At 36.4% G+C, this 15,011-nt stretch overlaps 1 protein-coding gene across 13 annotated transcripts in view; it reads right to left on the bottom strand.

Moving 5' to 3' along the window:
* Nucleotides 1-15,011, bottom strand: part of NRXN1 (neurexin 1) — a 659,042-nt gene that overhangs the window by 323,265 nt on the left and 320,766 nt on the right. For all 13 annotated transcript variants that reach the window (XM_079298612.1, XM_079298607.1, XM_079298599.1 and 10 more), the window contains 2 exons: nt 10,644-10,817; nt 4,898-5,017 (listed from right to left, as the gene is read on the bottom strand). In XM_079298612.1, coding sequence (XP_079154738.1) covers nt 4,898-5,017; nt 10,644-10,817 — 294 coding nt within the window. The remainder of the gene's footprint in view (nt 1-4,897; nt 5,018-10,643; nt 10,818-15,011) is intronic.

Genomic DNA, 15,011 nt, shown 5'->3' on the forward strand with positions numbered 1-15,011 from the left:
TATGTGAAGCAATGTTTGTAATAGTGACACAGCTCTCCGTTGAAATTAGGGCTTTTGATTTTTTCTTGATAAAGAGTAAAAATAAATTAAAAAAAAAACTTTTAAAAAGTGTTTTATACTCACAGTTTTGAGAATGTTGAATTCCTAGCCAGGAGAGACTGCATGGTGAAGATCTAACCCTTCAGAACTGGATTTTAGTGCAAGTGTTGACACAGTGCTAGTTATCATGAGTACAACACCAATACATTATTCCTTTAAGGTAACAGACAGTGTTGAAGCTGCCCTGTAATTTGGCACAGAACACTTCTATACTAATGCAATGTGACAATGACAATGTTATTATGTCAGCTATTTTCCATGCCATAATAGCAGGATTTGTTTCCACCAACATGCCACTACACTCAATAATATGGCTATATTTAAAGACTGAGTAAAAAACAATGCAACCTTATAGAAAGCAGATAATCTCTTCTCTGCTCTGCCAGAGTAATTTTCAACCCTATTCCTATTAAAAAAAAAAAAAAAAAAAAAAAAAGCTTTCTGGGAGGATACCTTTCTCTACACTTTCTGTACATAACCTGCCGTTAGATATGGTTACTATGCTCATGATGTATTTTCTCACTGGACATGCATCCATTTGTAAGAACAGCCATTAAATCTCCTTTTAGCACAGTCTCTTTATGATAGCATTTGTAGGAAAAAACACCACTGCAAGCTTTACACCAATCAGGGGAACACTTCCACCTATCACATCTAAAGAGTGCTGGTGCCCTGAATATCTGTCATATCACATCACAGGAAAAAAAATGACAAGCTGGATTGAATCTTGGGGTTTAAACTTGTCCTGCTGTGCTTGTCTTCCAGCAGACAGGACACTGCAGCACACTGAAAGCTCCCACCTCTGCCACCATGAAGGCTTAGGGTCTACATGCACTTCATACTCACTGGATTACAGATATTTGAAGCTTTTTTAGTTGCTGTTCTTGACTACACTTTTAAAACTATAGCCTGACACTCAGCTGACCCAGTTCTTTTTCCATAGGGGTGCATTCCCTAAATTTCTCCTCCTTCCCTATCAGACACACAGAGGATACTCTTGGACCAGGAAAGAAAACAATCTGCCTCACCTGGTGTTTATTATGAGAGATTTTTACAAAAAAAAAAGCCAAAAAAACCCCCTTCATTTTCATTTCCACATTTTCACCTCCAAGAATACACTGAACAACACAGGAGTAATAATTAGCTGTTATCACAAAAATTAAAGAAACATCTTGCACAGCATCTTAGTGGAATGTATTATAACACTTTCCAAGAAACCATTTGATTCATTATTTCCTCCACACTTTCTGTTTTGGAAATTTAGGACAAGAAGGATACAAGTGAAATATTTGGAGTGTAAAGCTCAGGAATGATGCATGTCAGATCTTTATGCTGTAGGGTTACTATGGGAAATGCACTGAAAGCATCAGCTCAAATGCGGCAAGGTAATTTGTGCACATTTATGCAAATTGCAGATGATGCAAAGCTGGGAGGAGTGGTTGATTGACCAGAGCCATGTACTGCCATCCAGAGGGATGATGACAAGCTGGAGAAGTGCACTAACAAGAACCCCCTATAAACATGCCAAATCCTGCACCTTGGGAGGAATAAACCCTCACATCAGGACAAGCTGGGGCCTGACCAGCAGTTTGGCAGAAAGGAATCTGGGCATCTGGTAGTCAGCAACCTGTGTCAGCAATGTGCTCTTGTGGCAAAAAAAAAAAAAAAAAAAAAAAAAAAAAAAGACCAAAACTGGTTGTTGCTGGTAAAATGTTGCAGAAAGGTTGAGAGATGGAATCCTTCCACACTACTCAGCTCTGGTGAGATGCACCTGGAGCACTGCCCCCATGTGCTGGGCTACCCAGGGCAAGAACAATGTAAGAAGACAGGAATAAGCCTAGCAAAGGGCACAAAGGCCACCAAGGGCTCTCTCCTATGAAGAGAGGGTGAGGAATCAGGGGCTGCTCAGCCAGAAGAGAAGGCTCAGTGGGGATCCATCCACCAGGTTTGCAAATGCATGCAAGGTAAAGAAGACAGATTTTTCTTAGTGGTGGGTGCCCAGTGACAGAGCAAGAGGCAATAGACATGAACAGAAATCTATGAAATGTCATTTAAACTTTAGGAAAATATTTGTACTGTGAGGGTGAATGAGCACCATGACAGGTTTCCCAGGGTGGTTATGGAGCCTTCATCTTTGGAGAGGATGATGCACACAACCTGTGCAATCTGACTCTGCTCTGAACAGTGGGGTTGTCAGGTCCCCTCTCACCTTGACAGATTTATCACTGAAATTTCTGCTCAGATATGTCCCCTAAGAACTGGTTGAACCAATCAGAGGTGCAATGGGTTAAATCCTGGCTGAGAGTGAAACACCCACCCATCTGAACACCCACTCCCTCTTCTCTGACTGTTGTTTTCTTTCCTCCTCCTTCACCTGTCCAGCATTTTCTCAAGAACTGCACACTTTCTAAGAGTGTTATCATAGAGATACCATCACCTTGGCTCTGGTTCTTCTAACTGTTTCTCTTATAACCACTGACACTTATTTTTAAGTGGTCAATTTTTGGAGTTTGAGACTAAAAAAATCTCTGTCTATGAGACTTTGACATCTTAAGCATTCCATTTTATATAAAACAGTATATTCACATGTCAAGTGAGCTAGGGCCTGCCTGAGTAGCAACACTGAGTTAAATCTGAGCTTCTGTCAACCAGTGCCATTCTACACACAATCTGCAATGGAAACATGTTCAAGAAGGTTCCTACATCCTCCCTGGAGGGGATGGGATGCATTTTCAGCAACAAGCAGGTGCTGTTCCAGACCTATCACTGGAAGGTTTCCTCACATGAAGAGAATTTGTCTTATTTCAGTGCTGTGAAGTTTAGTCTGTGGTGTGCAGCCTGTGCCACTTTTCAAAAGCTGTGGTAACATTTCATAATTTCTCTTCCCATTATGCTCCTCCCAAACACAGCAGAGAGCAAGCTCAGAGCATGCAGATGATACTGACAACATCATTTTTCCTCCTTTCCTGCACATTTACTGTTATGAAAATTCTCTCTGGTTAGATGGGTTTTGCTGATTTTTTTGGTACCTGAATCAATCTAAGGAGCCAAGATAAAGCAGAAACCTAATGTATTGTATTTGCTAGACTTCACATTCTATTATAAAGTATCCATATTGAGGATAAATTTATATTTCATGCATGTGATAACAAAAAGTAAAAAATATTATTATGAGAGTAAAGTAAGTGTTTTTAGCAATCAGCTTCTAAAAGGGATCCTTTACCATCATCAGAAATGGCATAATGTGAAATATCTCAATTGTGTGCAATGTAATCCATGATGTCACTATATAAATGAGCATCCACAGGTAAATATCTTTCTTAAATAAGCTCATCAATTTGACAAATTTATGCATTAACTATCACTTGAATAAATAATTCATAGAATATTCCAGGCCCACACAACAATTACTACTAAAAGTTATAAACTGACTTTTTCTTTGTTAGGTGTTTTGTCTGCAACTTTCTATTCATAGGTTTTAGTTACTTGTGAAGCAACTTGAAAGATCACAAAACAGAAATAAAATGTAAAAGCAAAACAGAAACATTTTTCTCTTGTAGTAGGTAGAGGGATGAAACTTTAACAATGTATGTTTAGCAATATGACTAATCATGTACATTGCTAGGAAGTGCAAGCTCATATACATAAACTCAAACCTTTGCTCAAATCATTGAAAGTTTTTCAATACCACATTTGATTTCTACCACGAGAGCAACTGCAGAGAAACAGAATGAGGCCTTTCATCCTTTCCCTAGTTTTCAAATTATGTAACTTTCATGGGAATAAATTATTAGCTTTTGCATACAGTTCATTTCCTAGCCTTGTGAAAAATGCAATTTGAGCCAAAATCCTTTCAAATTATAAATATTCTGCTGGTTTGGGGTTTGTCCACAATGGAATGCCTTGCTGTAGAGTGGAGAACCAGAACAAGACAGAAAAATCCATAATACTTGACTAGGCTTTATAGCCTACACTATACAGCACTCTCTTATCATCAGTCATCTTTTTCAGATAAATAGACATAAAAATGCCTTAAAAAATTCATCTTTATATACCCATATCAATATATGCAACAATTGGATATTACAATATTAAAAATGTGATAAATTTAAACCAGAAGTCAGCAGCTTACTTTCATTTACCGTGAAACATTATGGCTCTTCCATTATTATTCCACCATCACTCCTGCATAATTCGATTTAGATCAATAAGGTTAGATTGAAACAAAACTGCATTATGAAGCTGGTGAATCAGGACCCTTATTTTTGACACATTTAAGCTTTTCCTGGAAGACCAGATGGTGGCTGTGTGTTATTCAGATGAAATCCAAATGAACTAAAATACACAGCATGCTTTTATTATTGGCATGTTTAGTGTGTCACCTAAAGAAACCCACAAAGGGAGATAATAAGCCTTCTCAACTGTTTCACAGTAATTATAGCCCTTGTGATGGTGCTACATTAAGATAACAAAATGTAAAATGTGTTTTCAATCAGGAAAAAAAATCCACTTGTAATATTTATGCAGGAAAGGGACTGCATCAAACAGGTAACCATCAGTATATTAGACTTGGAATCATGTGCAACAAAATCAAGTTCTGCCTGTGTTGGATACTGCACATTGTCCAAAATTTATAAAGCATATTTTTTGTTCTTAGCACAAGCCTTACAGATTTTCACAGGGTTTACCAGTCCAGTAAAGTATGTAATATTAAAACAACATAAAGCTTTAGGCACTTGCTTCAAATGTTGCCTTGGATGCCTCAGGTGTTCAGAGGGACAATTTGTCATGTACTTACGGTCGTTGCATAATGGTCCACTAAAGGAGGTCATGCTACAGTCACAGCTGAATCCATCCCACTGCTGTAAGCACACGCCCTGGTTTGCACAGGAATCCTCTTGGCACGTTGTGCTGGGGCCTAATGAGAACACACAAAAAAGGACTTGCACTTTGTCTTCCAAAGAAAGCTACTTCCCAGTGGGTCACATTGAGTAGTTGCCAACATCTCAAATCAAATGAGCAAAGAGTTACCGAGTCAAACGCACATAAACTCTGCTGGATTTGGAGCAGCATGTAACATTAAAAGAGAGGGTGGGGGTGGTTTGCTTTAGTTGTAAGATCAATATGTCAAACACATAAGAATGCACAAAACGGAAGCAGAATTATTCCAGGTACAGTGGGAATGTTAACTGTGTCGTCACTTATTTGTTATTCTTGTGTCAGACCATTAACTGGCTAAACATTGTCTAAAAAACTTCATTATTTCTTCCTGTAAATATATTTCAAACAGCAAAGCCAGATGCCACAGGAATCAAAACTCTGGGATATGAAGGACTGGATAATGAAATAGAAAAATGAAACAAATTTTAAGAAATAATAAAATGAAGCTACGCTATTACAATTATTTTAATCCCACAATTTATTTTAAATGATTTAGGTCTGAAATTCAGAGCAGTTTGGGATTTTTTGGCTAGAGTGTTGACAAGAACCGATTCACATGCTTCAGGGATCCCATGCAGGTTCCTTCTTAAAGGGGAAATGCAGAAAATCAGACTACTAATGAACTGGCATGCCAAAATGTGACATACACATGAGAAAACAAAGCTACTCTGTTTCTAGAGAATCATAACTAGACTACTGAAATATAAAGAAATTTCAAAAAGGAATGATCAAAGCACTAAAGCAATCACTATACAAACATATTCAAGACTGAAAGCCTTTATGCAAGCAATTCTGGAAAACGAAGGTTCATTTAGCTCATTGTTTTAGAGGTGTGAAAGGCAAAATCAGCAATGAAGTAACACACTTTAGTTCTGAAATGTACAGAGCATTTATTGCAAAAAATCCAACTGTGCATTGGGGGTTTCAGTCTTGTTTAATACACACAGGGCTATCTACCTTGCAAATCAGCTTTCATCAATGCAACTTTGTCAGCAAAATAAAAAAGCAAAATATAATAAATGTTAGTAAGCAATATTGAAATGGCAGCAAACACAGAAAAAAACCATTCAGAATAAAGTGCATGCTGCTGTTAAAGAGGGAAAGAAATGCCATATAATGCAAACAAATTAATGCTAATAGCCATAAATCTTCAGGCAAGCCAAAATAAGAAAGCAGTAATTTGCCAGTATTTTACTAGAAATATAATGGTTAATTGAGCTGATGACATGTAATGGAGGAAAATTAAAAGTTTGAGGTTTTTTCTTCCTTGGGTATCTATGAATGCATTAGCAGAGTAAATGCATGGCTGAATACTGACTAGCCCTTTGTCATGTTCAGATACACTGAATTCAAGAATAATTAGCACCATCATCCTCTGTGGTCTGCTTTTTTCTAGGCCTTTCTCTGTGACTGGTGAATGAAGACTGAAATACATATTGTAAACTGCAGTTTACTATGAGCTCTCACACACATTTCACACTCTTGACACTACAAGGAAAAAAATTGCTTCTAAAATTTGGATTATAAAATTGTCCCAAAGTGTTTTGGTGGAGGCACATCAATATCCATTTGAAACTCTCACCACTAGTCATTGATGACAGGGCAAAGCTGGTCCAAAGATTACATAAATAAATTAAAAATCACGCTCCAGAGAGAAATCCTTGTAACCTTATTTTCCATTAGACCTTCAAATATCTCAGTGAGGGATTTTCTTTTGATTTGCTGGTATTTAAAAAATTAAAAATCCATATCACTATATTATGTCAGCTCAATGGCCTTTTCCTTTAAATGAGGCACAGCTCAATCTTTGAAGAGCCTGAGCAGTCACCAAAGTCATTGAGGAGCAGGGCAGGGGATTGCATTCCTGTCTTGGAAATATTATTATTTCTTCTATTTCCTCCTGTTAGGATAATAATAATAATAATAATAAATAAAAAATAGCACCACCTCCTATTGCTGACTGCAGCAGGCAGACATTAGATAGTGATTTCCTCTTCTTTGGAGTTCTGAGCCCAGAAATATTTAAATGTTTGGGCATTACATCACCCTGTCTTGAGCAGAGGATTATAATCACAGAATCTCGTAGCTGACAAGACACAATTTTTCTCACCAGATTCTGCTACTCGGAAACTTTACAAAACTGAAGTGAAAATATCTGTAGGTGTTTAAATGTTATATATTCATGGATTTATTTACACTTTAGTTATGTAATTTTGAATTTCCTCATCTTTGCAAAAGTAGAGCAAAAGTCACAAGGACTTGAAAGTACATAAACTGCAGGACCCTGCAGGTACCTTAGGAAGTGCATGTGAAAATATATATCTAGAAAAAAATGCAGATACAATCTCACTAGAGAAGTGAGGTATTTTTCCTTGTATTAAATTGATTCTTAGCACTCTTGGCTTATCTATATTAGTCATTATTCTAAAATTGTCATCAAGACTAGCTTGCATGTAAGCATTTCTTTAAATAAAAGTAGGATTATTTTTCCCCAAAGAACAGAAAACAACTGTTTAATGGTGGCAAATTTACCATAATAGTTTTATCTTTTCCTATATATATGTATAAATATTTATATATTGAAGAACTAAGGTAGTTAGTAAAAAAACTGTAATACACCCCTCTCCAGCACTTTTTATTTTTTCCATATTCAATTTTTAAAATATTCTAATTTATTCGGTTTTCACTGAAGACTTTTTAATTGACTGAGTTTGTGTTCTCCTTTACATTTGTCCTATGTGAGGCATTGCATGCAATATATATGACAATAGGCATTATAAACTGATACACAGATGTTTTACAAAATATTATAAAAACAAATTTCTTATCTTGCCACCAAGAATCTTTATGTATATTAATACTGTGATTTTTTTCTTATAATCCATGTAATGCACAAATGACATTTTTTTATGCACATGTACACACAGTGCCTTTTTCTTATAGTATATAAAAACTATGGTTGTATCATACTTTATTTTAAGTGGGAAGAGGAATACAATTGATTTGACTAGAGGAAAACAATGATGACAAAACCTGGCTTTGGGGTTTGCCATTAACAATTCAAAGAGCTAGTTAGCATATTTATCTCTCTGGCTGTTAGTTTCTGTCTGTTCTAGTCACTGAAAATTTGTCAACAAGGTGGATTTAGCCAATGTAAATTATGTTTCATGTCCAATGATAGAGATATCTCCCTGCCTGTGTTTGAAGCTTCAAAATGCAAACCTTCCAACTTGCCACAGCAATCCCATGGGTTATCTTGCTAAAAATGTTTAATGCACTTATGACCATCAAATTATTGAGAAATATAAATATTTAAAGTACAAAATCTAAGAGATAAAAATAATTGGAAATATATTATGGCTTCAAAGTTTGACAGTTTAACAGGAGAGAGGAAAAAAACTTTACTCCCCTCTCCCTCCCCTAATATGTATCTGAAAGGTGGGGAATTCAATCCCATGAATATGAAAAACAACAAATCCAAGTGCCTCACTTCTCAGGACAGATTTTCCAGAACCTAGTGTCTTAACACTGGACGTAAACCAGCAGTCTTTGGAATTGAGAGTGGTGGTGAATAGCACTTCTGAAATTAGTTCTGCTGCTGTGTCCTGAGCTCTGTGGGCCTGATGTCTCAGGGGATTTGCAGGGCTTACACATCCCACTGCAGGGTGAGATGGTGCAGAACACTCAGCTCTGTGAGGATGGAGACAGTCCTGGCTGGACACAGCAGCAGAGGAAGGAGCAGCTTGAGGCAGGCAAGAGTTTTCTAGGAAGCATCTAAATTCACAAGTGACCTAAGTCATCTTTTAGGTGGCAGAACACCTTTTTGGGCATCTGATTCAATGGTCTGCAAACAAAAGACTGACAGATGGGTCAGACATGAGGACTTGAAGTAAACAAGTGAGATGGAAGAGATAACTTGCAAGGTTAAGCAGAAAGGCTGGAGGGGATGCTTCATTCTGTGCTGTTAGACATTCCTTTCTGCAGGCAGTTTGGGGAGGCACTTCTCTGGTAGCCAGGCAGCACATCTGGTTTGACCAGTTTGTTGTGTCAGGTGATTTTGGTGATGGAAAAAACTCACCCTCTGCCAAAATGGATAATAGCTTTATGGCCTTTATTAAATTGTTGGTAGCTTTATTGAATCTACCAATAGCTGAGTTATGCCAGTAGCTTAAAAGGTGAACTCACACACCAGGCCTGTGGCAATATTTCTTTGAAGTACAGAAAATTCATTTAGGAAATTACATAATTGCAAAAGAAGCTATGAAATGCATAATGGAATTAAGACATACTTTGACTCTCAGAAGGGATGGTGCAGGGATGGAATTGCTAAAACCATTCAGAAAGCAAAATCTAATTTTCTAAACTCAGTGGAAAACTAATACATATTTTTGTACTCTTGAAAGAATATTTCAAATTCCCTTCTTATATATCTATATTTTTCTGTAGTTTCAGAGTATGTTACTATGTACTAACAGCAGAACTTACATTGCTAACTAAAAGTAGCAGGTAAAGAACTAAAAAATGTTCCACCTGTCCAAATGTACCATGGGCACAACAAAAGAGGAGACAGACTTTATCCACCAGGAATCTTTATCTCATGAAACTTGAGGAACCTCCCAGCTCTCCTTGGATTTTGATATTAATAAACTTGATATTAAAATCATTAAGATTCCAACTTGAAATAGCTTTTATAATGTCATTTACACATTTTTCTGTCCAGAGAAGAATGGCACTTGTGAGAAGGGAGAACACATAAAATTGAACATAAACAAAATATCCAGAATTATGTGAATAAATTAGATATTCAGGGAGGGGAAAATGTATTCAAATTATTCCATAAATCATAGTAAAAATAACGTGGGATCAAATGAGAGCTGGAAAAATAGCTAGAGCTTGACACTCCTGAATTAGAAATACACTTCTAATTATGTCCTCACTTAAATTTCATGGTATTCCAGATGAGCCAATAAAGACATTAAATTTTGAGATAAAACACATTTGTCTGTTACTGATTTCAGATAAAAAAGGTTCATGTCAATACTAATCTAAGGGGCGAGCAAAAATAAAGAAGATGTTGATATTAAGAAGATTGGTATTAAAAAGTTTAATAAATTAGCCTTGAATTAACCAATTCAAATGTCTGCTTAAAAAATCGAATTACTTAGCTAATGTCTCAGCATTAACTAATGCCTGAGTGTTATGAAGATATAAAGAACTGCAGTGAAGCTAATTGTTACTGTTGTTATCATTAATTAAAATATAACAGAAGTAAACAAGACACATGCAAAAAAATCTTGTCACTGGATAAGTAAGGAAGTAAGGAACCTCCATTTAACATTCTGAAGTTAACTCATGTTCTCAGATCAATCTCTGTGCTTTAGGGCAGGCACATGCCTGTCTCCATAATACTAAAAAAACCACAGCTTTTATGTAAGAAAGGGTCAAACAAGATCAATTAGAAGCAGGTAAAATATAGTCTGTTGATGTATGGAGTGTAAATATAAAAAAAACCCCTGCAGGATTGGCACAGTACTTTCACTATGATATATACATATTTAAAAAAGAAAAAAAAAAACAAAAAACAAAACCAGCATATTTGATACCTTCACATCCTCTTTCTATCTGCCCATTGCAGAAGAGAGCATCTGAGATGAGATCAGGGAGCCGTCCATTCAGGTCAACTGATGCAAGGCAGCCTTGGAATCCCTCCTTGGCATGCACCAGTTTGGGCAAGGATTTAAACATTTCTTTGGCCACTCCTCCAATATATAAATCACCTGTTGAGGAGAAGTAAATGTTAAATACAATAAAGCACCAGCAGAACCTCTGATCCACTTGATCTTCTGGCCTTTTTGTGCTGAATGACAGATAAGTCCAAAAAATATTGTTAGAAATAAAAGTAGAAGAAAACAAACACTGATAATGTGTATGGTACTATGGTATTGCAGGACTGTATTTTTTCAAATGTAAATGTAGATTTTAAATTTGTATTGTTAATTACTTAGAAATACTTGGGCATGCTTTCCATGTGCCAGCTCATGCATTTAGGAAACATCCATCTATTTCAGAGAGGAGGATTAAACAACAGAATCCCCATCTAGAAACTCATCTAGCACTAACACAATTGTTCATATTTTTGTTCAACATAATTGTTCATATAATTGTTATACAATTTGTTCACACAATTTGTTCACACAATTTGTTCATATGTTCAGGGAAGCTGACCACAGCCCATGCCAGTGATGGACACAGCACAGTGAGACAGAAGGCAATAAGCACCAAGATCCACATGAAGTCTGTGTATCCAGCATCAACCATTCAGGACTACACCAAGAAACAAAAGATTGAGTGACACATGAAAGGAGAAAATTAGAGACACCAGTGTTAAACAGCAAAATGACCAACCATCCCCACTGATACCCATGTGGGAGCAAGGGCAGTTGATGCCTTTTAAATAGCAATATGTACACTGAGCAAATGGAATTTTGTTGCCAAAAATTATTCTAATGACAGATATCTATAACAAACAGCTTGCTCTGGTGAACCTCAAACAACTTACTCAGGATTGAAAACCAGTGCTTTTCTCCCTTCATATAATTCCTAGCTCTGTGAAAGACTTGTTTTGAAAGGACATGACTATAACCTTCCTCTTCAGCACCAAGGGAAGGATGCTTTTCTGCTTTAAAACAATTCAGGCTCTATATTTCTTTCATGTGTTGGGTGTGTCTGGCAGACAGAAGAATCGCCTTTCAATCACCATTAGCCATTTGAACCTCCCTAGGTGTGCCTCAAGTGCCAGGCTGCAGGTTTAACTACGTGCTTTCCATACCTGCTGCTGAGGACAGGCTGCAGAGAAGAACCTGCCTGCTGCTTGGCCAGAGAAGGGAAGCAGGCACAGCACAATCTCTGTTCAGGCATTTAATCCTCACTGATGACATATTTTTTTGCTAGCACAAATTTTCAGCAGTTTATCTGAATATACAATCTGATCTACATTGTGCTTTGCAGAACAACCCCCAGTCTGGCTGCTTTTGGAGCCTAGGTCACAAGACCAGCTGCTCTAGTACCAAAGAGTGTATCTACACCAACTCAAATGCAAAATGGTTGATTGCCTGAATGTTTGCTGAGCCTTGTAGAAAGGTTTTACAGTGACAGAACTCAGAAGGTACAATTGCCACTACCCCATGTGGCTACTTTTAATCTTGCTCTGAGTGATGTAAATCACACATGCACCTTTTACTGGCTCTGCTGGCATATTTCTTGAAAGTGACTGCAATTTAGTGGTGTTTGTAATGGTTTACAGTTTACCTGCAAGGAAATAGCCTGAAACTAATAAATGTCTGTAAGACTAAGAAAAATCTTTAATCACCACGTATTATCTCTAAAATTCAACTGCATTTGAAATAGTGAAATAGAGAGAAAATGGAACATGCTTAGGAGAATACTTTTTAATATATAGAATTTATAAGCAAACCCTCCAAATGTCTTAGCAATTTTTGTAGCATCATACATTAAGACACCTGAAGCTTTATCCATTCTATGTAGATAATTTGGAAAATAAGATCCTGCTTTCCTCTAGAGCTCTCAGGTACAATGAAAATCTCACCAGCATGATATTAAACATAACAGATTAAAATATGGTAATCCATCTGCTCCTACAAATGTGATCTAATTCATTCACAGCAGAACAATTCCTGCATTTTTCAATCTGCTGAACTGCAAAGTAAAAACACTTGTGTCATGATAAAGGTTCTTCATCTTTTTCTCAGACGGAACATCTAGAACACAAAACCTTTCCAGGTTTCCTGAAGCTCTGTGCCTTCAGTCACTGCCAGCTCAGAATAGAGAGATAATTCATCTCAACTGATCCAAATAGACTTAAAAGAGGGAAACCATGCCACAGAATAATATTAAGAAAGTCACTTCTATGACAAAAAAGTTAAACTTGATCTATTGCACATGACACGTGTAACCTCTTTTTAAAAATATTCTGTCAAAGCAACCCTTTTTATTCTGGGATTAGTTACATCTTTAAAACCACAACCTTTCAGATTGATCCCCTGCTAATTCCTGATACCCATCTCTCAAACCTACTGAGATTGCTATATACACTCATGCAGTAGCTGCCAGTTATGATGTGGACAGCTAGCAGAAGTCCAGGTCAGTGTGCCAACATATAAGCTGGAACTCAGAATATTTGCTCCTGAAAATACACACTGGAACACTGCCAATTAGCTAACATATGCAGTGAAGTCCAATATATTGAGTCTAAATAAACTGTAGCCCTACAGTCTACTTACAGTACCTTAAGAGAGCTGGTAATTAGACTGATCATTTTATACTATTAATGATAAAATTTTTACTACAACATGCTCAAGGCGATATTTCAATTTTGCTGATATTCAAAATTACTTTGAGTTCTGCTTTTAAAAAATCAAACATGCATGTAATTCACACCTAATACACAAATACATATCATATGTACTGAGCAGCCATACTGACTATTATACTTCACCTTTTATAAAGTATATCAAAGAATTTTTATGACTATGAGATAATCTTCCCAGATTTAATATCAAACGTTTAATACCATGTTGTTTTGAGTTTGCTGCTGATGGCATGAAAAGCACATTCTCTCAGACACAGAATTTTGCTAAGGGATATGCTCTGGAATTAAAAGTTAGATTTTATTTTTGTTTTAAAGTGAGTTCATTTTTTTTCACTCAGTAATTTTTCTTATCTGCCATCACAAAATTTTTTTTGCATTGTTAGCAGTTAATCATGTGCTACTTTCATGTTCATCTCAATGAAGAAGCAGTTTCCAATGAAACTCAATCCATTAGACTTTTGGACAAGATAGGATTGCAGAAAATACTGTTAATTAAATTTTACCTGAAACATGCAAAGCAGAGATTCAGAAAAGATGAAAAATTGTCCCTGTTCCCACTAAAAGAAATTGGGAGAATCAACACAGTATAGTACACATTGCCAGGTTTTCTCTTTCTCATTTCTTATGTAAGTACAGCTTCACTACTGGAAATTTTACTCCAGAGCAAATCCCTTGTTGTGTAGCTGCTTACTGACAGATGTGAATTACATGCAAGTTGTTTAATGAATTAAGGCACCAGAGTTTACCAGATCAATAGTATAAGATTATGACACTGTGTAAACTGGCTGGAGCTTAAATGCAGCACTAATGCTACTGCTACACTTAGCTGTTGTCTTCCTTGTACATATTCTCTTCTAAAGTTCAGTTTGATATTTAAATGTCTTCTTGAAAAAGTCTCATTTTTCTCATAGCAATCCTGATTTTCTTTAGTTTACAAAGGAACATAGACAAATAAAATAGAGGTTGCTTGTCATAGGCAAAGTTGCAGGTAGTAAAGACATAGGTGAGGCAATAGAGTGATCCAGATTTCACTTTTTAAAAGCTTCAAATAAAGCAGTTTATTTGAGAGCAGATCTCCCAACTCTCTTCTTTCTTGTATTAGGAGTCAGTGTACAGATTTATCACCTTTTTTTTTTTTTTTTTTTTTTTTTTTTTTTTTTTTTTGAGTGGGAGGATTGTTTCCTCTATTTGTTTTTCTGAGGCAAAAAAAAAAAAAAAAAGGTGTTCTTGAGGCATGCTCTCACTGGCATATCCATGGCGGGACAGAGGAATCAGCTGGAAGGCAGCACTTTCAGAGTTAGACCTGCTCATGGCAGTGACAGTACTGCTCAGTTATGCCATAAGCACTGATAAAGAGAAGATTTTAGTGGGTTTAATTTGCATCTTTTACAGGTACTGCAGATCATCAGTTATTCCAACAGGATATTTCTATTTACACCTATTAATCTCTTCTCTGACTTAGAGCTGATTTTTGCTTTAATAACAAGTAAATTTAACACAGAAACAAATTGCTAGCTAATAAATTAACCCAAGTTCTCAATGTATTCATTATTGGAATCACACTTATGCAAAGGCACACAGA

Source organism: Erithacus rubecula, assembly GCF_903797595.1.
Source record: "Erithacus rubecula genome assembly, chromosome: 2".
Lineage (NCBI taxonomy): Eukaryota > Metazoa > Chordata > Aves > Passeriformes > Muscicapidae > Erithacus > Erithacus rubecula.